The sequence below is a fragment of the Amblyomma americanum genome, chromosome 6 (assembly GCF_052857255.1).
Source record: "Amblyomma americanum isolate KBUSLIRL-KWMA chromosome 6, ASM5285725v1, whole genome shotgun sequence".
Lineage (NCBI taxonomy): Eukaryota > Metazoa > Arthropoda > Arachnida > Ixodida > Ixodidae > Amblyomma > Amblyomma americanum.
In genome coordinates, this window is record NC_135502.1 from 111,598,488 (window position 1) to 111,611,422 (window position 12,935).

At 45.8% G+C, this 12,935-nt stretch overlaps 1 protein-coding gene across 2 annotated transcripts; it reads right to left on the minus strand.

The window, feature by feature from the left end:
• LOC144094918 (uncharacterized) lies at positions 1-6,123 on the minus strand. 2 transcript variants are annotated; one of them, XM_077628783.1, is made up of 5 exons: positions 5,939-6,123; positions 5,581-5,664; positions 2,915-3,013; positions 2,324-2,400; positions 1-152 (listed from the first exon to the last, which is right to left on the minus strand). In XM_077628783.1, the coding sequence occupies exons 1-5, from the start codon at positions 6,066-6,068 to the stop codon at positions 135-137; spliced, it is 408 nt and encodes a 135-aa protein (XP_077484909.1). In that variant the 5' UTR covers positions 6,069-6,123; the 3' UTR covers positions 1-134. The 2 variants fall into 2 exon arrangements, with proteins under 2 accessions (XP_077484909.1, XP_077484907.1); XM_077628781.1 differs by having other exon boundaries at positions 1-212.
• Between the last annotated feature and the right edge of the window lie 6,812 nt (positions 6,124-12,935).

The following is a 12,935-nucleotide window of genomic DNA, read 5'->3' on the forward strand; positions in this document are numbered from 1 at the left end:
GGGGTGGGCTCCTCAGCTCAAGACTCCAGTGGCTTCCGCCGACGCTTGGGCGATGACGACTAGCGCCTCCTGGTCTCCCAGGGTGCCGCTGGCCAGCTTCACCTCCCACTGCTCCAGAGCCGCGTTGTGCGGCTTCAAGTGGTTCGGTTTAGCTGAGCAGATCCATGTAACGTCCGTGAACGGGGGAATATCGCCACACCAGGGACATGTATCTGCGCATAATGTTCGGTGAATGCGGTATAGGTGGTGGAGATTGGGGAAAGTAAGTGTTTCGATGCGGCTTAGGTGGTAGGAATCCTCAAGGGAGATTCTTATCTGGCGGGGCGTAGAGACGCCTATTTAGGAGGAGGGTCTCTAGGCAGGTTGAAAAATGGGCTGAGAGGGGGTAAAGAGTAGACTCAAGGTGCCCTGCTCGGTCGGTGTAATCTCGAGCTATACACGGTATCTGCACTAATATTGACATCGAGACCTGCATGTCGCCAGGTGATGACGTGATCATACTGAAGAGTGCCGCCCAATATGCGGAGAGCCGTGCCCGGGACTGGTCCTCTCGTTTAGGCTCTGCAGGCTGCTTGGGATAAAAATGTGAGTGCCGTGGTGTTGGGTGTCGCACATTTCGATGCTGATGGCTATTGCAATGGCTTCTGCGGCTGCAGCATCCTGTGCCGTGAAGGACGCTCCAAGAAAAGGGGTGTTGGCGTGATTGACAGCAGCGCAAGCATATCTGTGGGGCTGCGCATAGGAATTAACATCCACATATATAGCAGAGCTGTCTTCGCCGTATGGCCTGCAGAGGCTGCGAAGGCGGGCCTGACAGCGCGGGGCCTGTGACTCGTGCTTCATATGGCGAGGGATAGGGTCTATGTAAAGGCGTGAGCGGACAGCATTTGGAAGAACTCCGGTCAGGGCCATGGGTCGCCTATCCTTGAAAGGATGGCCCTACCCGCCGAGGTGGTGAGGAGGCGAGTCTGTTGGGAGTTCAGAACAGCCTACTGGATTTACGCAAACATGTTGTGAATCCAAAGTGCAACCAGTCTAGTGGTGGATGTACACATGGGAAGGCCCAGAGCTGTTTTAAAGAGGGCATAACGGATAAGGATATCGATCTTACTCTCGGCGGTGCGATCAATATTGTGGTATATGGGAGACCATACTGGATTCGACTCATGGCTAGGGTTGGATAGGGCATGGATAGGGCGGTTGTGAATTTGATTATGATTGGGCCAGGGGAACGATAGCGGGGACCATGAACACGGATGATTTCCGATTTCTCCGGTGCACACTGCATACCGCTGCTCTGAACAAAATGCTCGACCACACTGATGGCTGTTTGTAAGGCTTGCTCTTTGGCGGCGAGGAATCCTCAGGTTGACCAGATGGTGTTTTCATCCGCATAGATGGTATATCCGATGTCTCAGAGAGTGTAGAGAGCTTGTGGGCGAGAGGGGCCATGCGTTTATTGAGTAGCAGTGGTGATAGGACAGCTCCTTGTGGAGTGCCCTTCTCAGGTGCTTGGAAGGAAGACTATCTAGTAGATGCGATACCTATCGTGGCAGTGCGGGCAGTGAGGAAGGTGGCGATATATTGAAAGATGCGAGAGTCACAGTGTATATGATTTAGACCTTCCAGAATTGCAGAATTGGAAATGTCGAAGGCGCCCATAATTTCAAGTGTTAGAAGAAGGTGCTCTCCGCCAGGAGGTATCCCCGTGAGGACTTCGTGTTTGATAAGAAGAAATGCGTCGTGTGCAGAAAGACCTGATCGAAAGCCGAGCCTAAAAGGGGAAAAGAGATTATTATCTTCAATATAGCTGGGAAGACCTCTCCATAAGTGCTTGGCGAACGGCGTAGCAGTTTGAGGCTGCCTTTCTGCAATGCCATTGGCCACAGCCCTGGAAACACACAAACCACACTTGCCATATTCTTTGGAGATGAAGTTTCAGACTCGAAAACTCTCTTCATCAGTTGTGTTTGCATGAATCAAGCAGTCATTGCACTGTGATGAAATAATGAAAAGGAGGCCTGATATGCGGGTGGAGTCAAATAGAAAGGCGCAGTGAACGGTCTCGATCAAGGTGGGAACCGGAACCACGCAGTCAGGAATAGAATGAAAAAGGCGGTGAAAGGAGGCAGAGAGAATTGCCATATTTGAGAACTGCAATAGGACGAAGGCACGCTTTGATGCTACGCACCACTATCTCCGTTCGGCAAGTTCGCTGTCGTATTTTTCACCGGATCACTATGTGCCGGCCGAAACGAGGTAGATGCGAACGCGGTCTGAAGGCAGCTTTTCAAATTCGTCAAGCTCGCGTGCTTGCACTCACCTCTGCGTCCTTGACATGGGTCAGTGGTCCGTGTTTGGGGCAGTCGCCGGGATGGTCGACACCGCAGTCATCGCAAACTGGAAGCAGATTACCCGCACCGTGATTTAGGAAAAAAAAAAGGTGCGCGGATGCCGACATCAGAATGGGCACTGAATCTTCCTTGGACGTTCTGCAGACGCCCTGCAGACATCTTGAACTTCTACAGGACATCCAAGGGAGTTTCAATGCCCATTGGGATATTATATATATGCACTGCTCGCCGATTGCAGCGGAAACAATTTGCGAGTGAAATATCCGTGTCTGGGTGTCCTAGGCTCATTCAGGCCATGATAAAAATGAATTCATCAGAACACTCCTTTTGTGCGACATACATTAACCGTATAACAAGCTGCCCAACTGGCCGCTCCAGAAAGTGAAGCATGTAAGTAGCTAAGAAGGTTTGTGCTAAGAGCGCTTGACGCTGTAGACAAGCCGCTCTGCATTTCATGTGTTCACCCCTTACGAGCAACACTAAAAGACTCTTTTACAATAAGGTGTGCATTTCCCATTCTCGTGTTGGAAGCCAGGAACCGGCTTTAGCAGACAACTCACATAGGTATTCTTCGTCCGAGTTCTCGCATTCCATGTAGTTGATGTCTTTTCGCTGGCGTCTCGGGTAGCGGGACCCGCTGGAAGACGTCTCGGGCGAGGCTGCATTTCACCCCACGATATTTGTAAGACTGGCTTGTAGAATCGTGCGCATCAAGCAGTTTTAACGGAATGCTACTATTTTGCGCAGAAAAACAAACATGCTCCAGACCAATCAAGCGTCACTTACTACACTCTATTAGGAGAACAAAAACCAAACAGCAGTCCCCAGCCCAGTAAAACATCAAGCCATATATAATCTCTAGTAATTGAGTCATGTTTCAAAACTGTTTCAAAGGAAAGTTTGTGAGAAAGCTCGGAGGATAGTTTGTGAGTTTCGATCGGAATTCGTGGCGTCTATGATTGACCATGACACATTTCTTGATAGCCTGAAGCGTTTCCTGATCCTGTGAATGGACTTGCAGCTGCCCAATTTTTATTGGAAAAGGTGTGTTTACTTGATGTACGAAATCTCTGAATGGCTGTTTGTTACTGTGTACGTTCTGTACGTTTCAGAGCCCCTTTGATTATAAATTCTGCCACTAATTTATGCATCGTGTAGTTAAAACAGCTCTGTGCCGGGCGCATAATCATACCGAGAATCTCCGAATTTGGTTACTAGAGCAGCGACTTCTACTGACGGAAAAGGAACCGTATCGCGTGCATTTCCACGAAACTTTTGCAAAAGAGTGCGCGCATTTTTCTCTGGAACAATTTCCTAGGAAGAGTAGTCCACCCGTACAAAGGAGCTCATTCAGTCAAGAGACCAATGAACGTATGGCATATGGTTTTCCCTTTCCGGTGGCTGTGTATTTGTAATTGTGTATGTGTGGTGGGTGCGCGCGAGGGTAACGGATGTGCGTGCGTGTGTGTGTGTGTGCTCACGGGCGTGTGTGCCATTTATCAATGCCAAATTAAGTCGTCGTCTTGCGAAAACCACCGGGCTTCTCCGTAACGAAATTCAATGATTGGTCAAGAGGGGCGCGTCGCCATCAGCACCATCAAATGTGTAAATCTGAGGAATTTTCTAGTACCTTCCACTGAATTATCATAGCGACACAATCTTCCACCTCAATCCACTCACTAATCCCCACCAATCCACCTATCCGAATTAATAGAGACCCATTATTCCGCACTAATCCACTTTATTACTTTTTATGGGATGGGCTTACTCGCAAAATTTGGGGGTCCTTTGGAATAACTTAGAAGGACTTTGGTGTAGGCCAGTTGGTATGACATCATGAAGAGCAAAACCGCAAAACAGGACGGGACTGAGGCAGGCGACAACACAGGCGACAACAATATTTTGGTGTGGGCGATATTCCAAATGCTATCTCGTTTTATTCTCTGAATGTGGTTAAGAAGGCCCGAGGTTTTTTTAGACTACCATTATTGTAGGTGAGGTGGGACCACCATACGCGGCATGTATATGGGCCGGCCGTGGGTTCGGATCCTATCGCAGCCGCGCGATTGTCTTTTCTACTATATTTTACCCACTGGGGGCCCTCAGTGAATGGTAATTGGTTGTTGAGCCCCAGTAAAGGACGCGAGATTGAATCCTGACCGAAGTAGAAGCACATTTTGATGGAGGCAAAATGCATATACGCACACATGTTCTGTCGATATATCACCCGATATTAAATAACCTATAGCTAGGTAGGTGGTCTATATTATTCCAGAGCCCTCCACTACGGCGTCTCTCATACTTAGGTAGCTGTGTAACATGATGCAGACTGTCGCACAATTAAACGCGTGCCGTAGAATGCTTTTCTCAGCTAAACTGATGAGTTGTTCGAGCTCAAATTTCGGAGAGAAATGGTGGATATTCAACAAAGAATTCCACTAAATTCGGCAAAGAAATTCCGGCAAAGAATATTCGATATTCGAATATTCGGCAATGTAATTCCACTTAATTCCGTCTTTTTTATTTTACAAAAGACTTGAAATTTAGTGGAATTTTGGCCAAATTAAGTTTTTGTCATCATTACCAAAGCAGTTGAAAAAAAAAAACGTGTTCAAATCTCCCGCAAACCATCCCCACCCGCCTCCTTTGCCGAATCTCCACATCTGCCAAACGAGATGGCGCTACTAGTACATTTCCTGAGATAACGGCTAGTTTCGTTTCCTCGTCGCCACAGACGATGCAAATATCCGACTTCTTTTTTTTTTACCGATTCAGGCAATTACATCACACAAATGTATCATGAAACAATTGTACCGAGCTGCTGCCATTTATGTGCGGAATTTGAGCTCGAACAAGTCACCAGTTTAGCTGAGAAAAGCATTCTACGGCGCGCAATTAACTGCGTCGTACGCTGTATTTATTATCATTTGCCTATCGAAACGAGCAGCTCGCACTAACAACTTGTCACGACCGTCTAATCTGAAAAGGTGTTTTCTCAACTGCAACAAAATATTGGTTGAACATATTATCCAACATCTGTTCTAGGTCGAACAAAACTCATTCTAAGCGTATACAGGGTCACGGACCTCTGCGATATCGCTCCGAGATGCAACTGAGGCAGAGACGTGCATCTTTCCATCAGCATATGAAGCAAGAAACTGGCCGTAAAAATAAAAGAAAGAATTATCTCAGCACCTGACACTGTGACAGCTCTTTGTATACTTACGGGAATTGGACTTTGTTGCAGGTTTAGCAGGTTTAGCTGGGGCCGGTTTTGGTTTCATAAATTCAGGAAGCACTGGCTTCAGTCCTGTAAATATGCAGGTAAGAGTCATCTTTTATGCGCAAGACTTTTTCTGTTTGTATCTCCTTTTATGCTAGCAATAATTGATGTCTGTCGTGGTGTGCGACTCAGCCGTTGATTCTGGCCCCACAAATTTTCTAATATGCACAGTTGCTGCGTTTTTTGAAAATTGCGTCATTCTGGTAGCCTTAAACTATATTAATCGCAGAGAACTTTCAAAGCAATTCGCGCTTTCAAAGACGCAGCTCCGAAGGAAGGCAGTACAAAAGAGTTCACTCACCCAGATTCAGCATCAGCTCGAACTTCTTTTTGAGGTTCGAGTCCGCCGTCTTCATGCATTCCGAAAGGCCCTTCCATTCTTCGTCCGTGAAATAGTGACGAAATTTTGCAAAGTCGTCTTCGCTCGCCATTCCAGTCAACGCACGAAAGTCTCAGCAAAGATCTCTCTCCACTTCTGCGCGTTAACCGCCACTCGGAAAGGCTGTCGTCTGCGTGAGCGCTTAGCGCTTCATGTAACAATTATACAGCTTAGGCACGCATAATCAGTTTAAGTTGACTATCACGGAGTTAGTACATCTTTTCATAACGTTTTGCGATGAATATTAGTTCACATTCGTCCAGTAATTACAAACAAGTGATTACAAATGATCACACAGCCAGTGCAGAGTTTAGCAGGATCCGAACACTCCTCTGGCCACATTGTAGTATTCTTTTTTTTTTTTGACGGAAGTTTTGTTGGTGGTCCGTATGGTCGCGTTGTTGTGTGGAAGTATGTTGAGTCTCCCCAAACGCGCGAATATAGTGCTGAGACTTCGCAGGTCTCGATCTAAATTGCAGGCCGTGAAACATAGCGCGAGCGCTATTCATAATTTGCTGCGACGAACCGCCCCGTAGCCGCTTGTTTGAAAAGCGCGCTCAATTTAATGCGCGTACTTTGCTTTCGAGTGGCGAAGCTGGCCTTCAATATCGACGCACATAATTTTGCGCTGATCGTTGCAACGCTGTCAGCCTAATGGATACGGTCCAATGTGGGCGTGAGATTTGTTTTTTTTTTCTCCTCAGGTCTGTGCCTCAGTGCCTGAGGCTTTGCACAGCGGCTACAACGTGTTGATTGAGCTGGTGGGGTTAGCGGTTCTGTACATGTGCATTTTTTTTCTCCACTGTTGATGAACTTTTTGATGACTCCACTGTTGACGAACTTATCAGCTTACGGGCAATAGCGCCTAGGGCAGCTCTGAAAGGTAGAACAGATGTAGTTTCATGTGTGCATGTGTGGTGTATTGCTCTTCAGGAAGGTGTCGCGAATTGCCAGGTCTCAGGAGGAAGCAGTTGTGTGCGGTCAGGTGGTAACAGGCCTGAATTCACTTGTGAATTTTGCAGATACACATTTCCGTGTTTTGACTGGAGCACTACTATGAACTACTATGAAAAAAAAAATCACGTTTGGCCCAAACTACTAGGTGCACTTCTCCAATTAAGCTAATCATTGCGTGTGGCATTTATAGTGAAAGGAGGATGTTTGAAATTTCTCTACTGTTGACATATTCTTTAAATACGGTGTTAAAACTTTCTCAACAGTGTGTACATAAATTCTCTCCCTGAATGCGATCCATAGAGATGTGTTGGCATGTAGTTAGGGATTTAGGCAGCTGCGAATCTTGCTATCAACTAATGCATTATTGTCTGTTCACTGCCTCTCGAGTTGCTTCTCCTGGTCCAGTTTCATGTAAATCTCTTTTCCCGTCTCCTACACTTTCTCTCTCACGGTGGAGAGGATGGGAGAGTAACCCATCAGTTGGCACAATGGTAGCACCAGAGTGCTGGCCCATCTTCTTGGCACAGTACAGAAGTATGTGTTTATGAACCTCATGTTGTTGAAGAAGCATTCACAATTGAGTTCTATATTACTGAAGATTGTAAAAGCTGCTGGATGCATAAAGATAAAGCAGGCCAGAAGACTAGAATGGCAACAGCAATGCAGTGTAGAAACACCAACGCATTGCAAATTAAACAAAATCCAGTTTTTATTCAGCTTACTGATGCCATCATGCTTGCTTGCAAAGAACAGATTTTGTTTGAAGAGGCGCCACATAACGATTAGGACGGCCATAGCAGTCTCATGCTGAAATCTATCTTGGTGCGACTAGGGGTAGAGCATTCTGGCGGTTGGTCACAGGCATTATTTTGAATTCTCGCTTCCTATGCTACACAGCAAATTGGCAGAAAAAAAAAACTGTCTCATTAATTACTGTGCATTCGTCAATGTGGTTGGTTGCATTGAGGCATAATTCTGGAATAAATTCTTTTCACCTTTTGGAAATGGACCAAAGACAAAAGAAACACACACTATGCAGATGACTGATTTGTCATTGCTGATCCTATCTTCACTCTTATTCTTTGTGCCCATTGTTTACTCCTTATTCTTAATTATTTATGTGTTATTTTTATTGATTGTTATTCTATGCTTAATCTTATTCTTTGCTCCAGGCCTGTGTCCTGAAGGTAGGGTGAATGCAATTCAAATATTAAACAGCTAGCTCACTAACTGCGATGATGGCACTGGTGAACTGTGTGCCTGTCATTTGTAATGTTACTGTAATGTCATAACTGGCCCAGCTATGCCTACTTCAGAACAAGGCCCTCTCCCAGATCCCTCCATTTAACCCTGTTCTGAGCCACCTGCAGCCACCTTAGCCCTGTAGACTCCCCAATATAGTCTGCTGCTTACCTGACTGTTGGTGCCCTTTTGTATGTCTGCATTCGCCTGTGTTACCCAAGGATCTCTCGGGTAATGTCACTGCATGATAGATTGTAATTAGAGCTTGCTCCTCTGTGAATTTTTTGGTGTGAATAACGCGCTACACACTAACAAAATGACAAATGGAAGAACAGGAGACACAGGACAAGCGCGCACTAACAACTGAAGTTTATTCTGGTACGAGGGTACAGAAATACATTCCGTCACATGCTAGCAATCAATTCATTGTCAACAGCTGTGTGTTCTTCCAGTTGTCGTTTTGTTAGTGTGTAGCGCGTTATTCGCACCAAATGTATAACCAACTAGCCCACATTGCTGCCTTGCCTCTGTGAATATTGAACAGATCTGGCCGCTCATGCTTTGCTATGCCGTGCTGCGAGTGAGTTGGTACAGTGCAGTAAGTATGCCTTGCAAACATGGGTGCAAAATTATATTAACAGTGAAATATGCAATGGAACCATCTTTTCTAAGTTTTCGCTTTGGGCCAAAGTCATCTTTTGTGTTCCTAAAATGGTTTTGCCTTTCTATCATTGACTCAAGGCTGATCTTACAAATTATATCCTGAATAAGGAATAAGTGGGCATCATTTGTAGTGTACGGTGATTGCACTTTTATTTTTGCCCTGTACACCGTGTGTTTTCAGAATTACAATTCCATTACTCTTTCTGCTAATGTATGGCACCATTCAGTTCGAGCTGAAATTCTTTTTCCTATATCACCGTGTATGCATTGTTCTTTTGTTTTCTGATTCCAACTTGAATTTAGTCTTAGCAAGATGAAAAATGGACGCATTTTTAAGCCGGCTCTCTCTATCATCCATGGCTTTTTTCCTTCCTCCCTGTCTTTGCACTGCTTTTCCGTTTTTCAGTCATGCTGAACCAACTAGCCCAATGCTCAATGTTTGTGAGCAAGCCAAGGGATTTGCCACTGCTCCTGTAGTGTGCAGGTAGGTTGAGAGACCATGGTCCTGAGCATAAATGGGTTGCATCCACCCACCCATGCTCTAACCTGTGTATGGTGTGCATTATGTACCCTTCTTTGTCTTTCTCTTTCCGCTCTTCACCTCCGTCGTCCCTTCCTCCTCCTGGTGTAGTTCAGGCTTGTACACAGTGTGAAGCAATCTACATTGCCTTCACTCTCTCCATAGCTTTCTTCTCACTACAAAGAGGACTGTGTTTCATTAAAAATGTCTGCACTGAGCTGAGGGGTCTCCATCACTCTCATATTCCTAATTCCTGTTTATCTCCACATTCCTGACGTGATACCTGCGATCTTGTGATCAAGCCCAAAGCACTACAGCATTCTGGCAGATGGAACAGGCTAAGTTGTGAGCTTTGCAGGTTGTGTTAGTGCCTGAAAGAAGATGACTTCTTTGGCTTTCAGCTATGGGTTCTCCCTGTTGATTCAAATTCCTTGTCCTCCGTTTCGCTTGAATAGCTTCTTCACCTTCTGTTGTTCTGTGTGTGACATGCATGCTGCCTTCGAGACCATCAAATGGTGCCTGAAGTGGTTTCTGAAATATTTCCACAGTCATGGTGAGTTGAATAATAACAATAATAATTGGTTTTTTGGGGAAAGGAAATGGCGCAGTATCTGTCTCGTATATCGTTGGACACCTGAACCTGTAAGGGAAGGGATAATGGAAGGAGTGAAAGAAGAAAGGAAGAAGAGGTGCCGTAGTGGAGGGCTCCGGAATAATTTGGACCACCTGGGGATCTTTAACGTGCACTGACATCGCACAGCACACGGGCGCCTTAGCGTTTTTCCTCCATAAAAATGCAGCCGCCGCGGTTGGGTACGCAGTCAGCTTACTTTGCTGCTCCAGGACACGACGCTATTATGGATCCATTCATCAGATTAAGTTTGGAGATGGCGTCCAGCACTAGTGGTGAGTGCTTCTCTCACCACAGTGTTTTGTTATGACTCTCTGCATCAAAGCATACTCTGAGCTGATAAGGCTTCTCTCTTATATCTTGTTTTGGTCATGTTCCTTCACCCGGCTCTCCGTGCACTTTCTAGAGCTTTTCCTTTATATCTTTCAGGTGCAGCTTGCTAATTTCGTTTCAGAATGATAATGTTTATTTATTTTAATAAGCTTTCAAGACAGTCGCAGATCTAGAGCAAGTAACATTTTTCTTCTTTGTGAATAATCTTGAAACAGTCAAGCGTGTGAAGTTCACAGTGGCACCGGCGGCACTCCTGACAGCTTACGCTGTTTTAATGCTGTAGCATTGAAAGTCCCGTGTCGCAGAAAAGCTGGCATCAGTGTCATTGGCCATGGGCGATGGGCCACGGGAAAAATGCCTACCGTGGCAGCTGGCAGATCAATTAATAATTGTTTGCAAGAGGCTGCTTGGGAAGAGCAACGTGGGCTCACCGCCTTGGGGTCGGTGAGCTGGGGTACCTTGTCAACTTGGCTGGTGCCGGAGATCGATTCCTTCTGGTCTTCCCGAGTGGCTACCACGAGCTGGGTGTTACCCGGTGCCTGGACATTGCCGGGCCTGTGGGTGGTGTCAGCTCGGGGCTGACGGTCGCCGAATTCTGTCGTGCTGCGGGAGTTATTTTTTTTTGATGGTCCATTGGGTTCTTCGGAAGGGCGCAGACCCTTCCAAACGTTGTTGTTCGGCGGTGATGAAGGGAGATGTGCAGCTGAAGGTCAAAGAGGGAATATATTTACAGGATGTACAAGGGAAAACTGCGTTACAAGTTGAGTCACACAGACAGTGAAGCTTCAACTTAGAAAGACAATTCTCACACAGAGAGACACTCGCTACAAGCCCTTACTCATCGACCCGAGGTTAGAGTCTAGGGTTGTCGAATTACGTGCCACTGCACGGAGCCTCTAGCTCAACTAGACAGGAGTGCTCTCCAATGATTTTACATGCAAATTTAAAGCTTTTGCAAACAAAGAAGTTAGGGCGGTCATATTTCGAGGCCCGCCCTAAGCTTCGATAACCAATGCAGGTAGCCACGGCCCCTGAAGGTTGGACCCAACTTCGAGCCCGGGGCGTGGCTAAAAAGGAAAAGGAACACATACCGAAAACATTCTGAAAACCCTCTCACCTGTGCGTCGCCTCTTGAAGGATGAAAAGATTTTTTTTTCAGCTAATTGGCGGGACCACTAATCTACTAGCTCGCCGCAGGAATGTCAGATGGCGGAGACCCGCGAGGCTTCGGTGCCATCGAGAATGCCAAAAAAATGGGGGCCCATCACGGAATGCGACGCGGTTTGCATATTTCCGTAGACGCGCAGTATGGCGATCTGCCGCCGTGGGAGTGCTGCCTAAGACCAAGCGGCACCACGTGCTCGTTGTGTGCGCCTTGCATGCTTTCTTGGGGCGCTTAACAAAGCTAGGAGTCTTCGACCCTCACAGCGGTGCTGTCAAGCGGCAAATGATTCCTGTGCCTTTGCTGCTGTTTGCGGGAGAGGGGCACGCAGGTAGGGGGGAGCTCGGAGCTTCACTGAGAGCTCTCCACGCAGACCGGAGGCTCACAGTGACCGCAAGCTAAGGGGGAAAAAAAATGTATGCGTTGATGAAGCGCGGCGTTACAATAGCCTTAAGGTTTTGTAATATGCACGTGTTGGGTGACAAGGTTTTTTCGTGTTTGCTTTCTAGCTCTTTTTGTTTTTACACTTGAAGGCACGGATCTAGGGCTACTGTACATCTTGTTGCACATGGTTGACATTATGGTCTATTTTTATGCTCATGTCTCTTCCGAAAAATAAACAGTTGCTGGTAGCACTTCGTCGTGTGTGTGTGTGTTTCGTGCCAGTTAGCGCGTTCCAAAACCTTACGATGAAATATCAACCAGCCTCCCTAGTAGGTCTTCAAGTTGGGAGACAGCCACTTTCCCCTCTCTAGGCCTGTGTACTGTGCACAATTTTTATTCTATTTATTTCATTACCATTAGGGCTCAAGGGCATTACAGAAAGGAGTGGGTTACATATGAAAGTGAAACAAAAATACAGCAGTATATAAACATATAAATCAAAATAAATGAGTGTCACAAGAAATGAAGAAAGGTTACATCAGAACAGTAAATAAGAGAGACTAGAAAAATAAGATAAGCATAGAAGGCATAACAACAACTTTTGTAAACATTAAAAAAAAATGGTACCACTCTAAAAAAGCATCAACATGCACATATACAGAAAAAGAACAGGAACTGTTTTTTAAAAAAATTGGCTGGATCAGGAAATTAACTATAAAAAAGCAAAAATGGCAGTGCTGCAGTTTATATTTATTACAAATACACAAATACCTCAAGGGCCCTTGGGTGAGGGCTTTACATGAGGGGTAAAGCTAAAGGTGTTCCTTTGAGGATGTAACATAGGGGGGGAAGGGTCACTGTAAAAAACTTGTATAAAGAGCATAATTAACAAGCAAAGGAGCAAAAAACAGGTAAGGTATAACATGAGAATATAATTAAGCACCAGAGAGTAAATAAAGAAACAGGCAATAGGAAACAATACAATACAAATTATAGGTTTAAAGAAAATGATAAGGCATAACAGAAA

What these genes read in the sequence shown, in the direction of transcription:
- LOC144094918 (XM_077628781.1), bottom strand. Translation starts at nt 6,068, where the DNA reads ATGGCGAGCGAAGACGACTTTGCAAAATTTCGTCACTATTTCACGGAC. An exon ending in CGAGCTGATGCTGAATCTGG is followed by an intron (nt 5,665 to 5,938) that starts GTGAGTGAACTC and finishes GCATATTTACAG; the next exon opens with GACTGAAGCCAGTGCTTCCT. An exon ending in TGCAACAAAGTCCAATTCCC is followed by an intron (nt 3,014 to 5,580) that starts GTAAGTATACAA and finishes GGTGAAATGCAG; the next exon opens with CCTCGCCCGAGACGTCTTCC.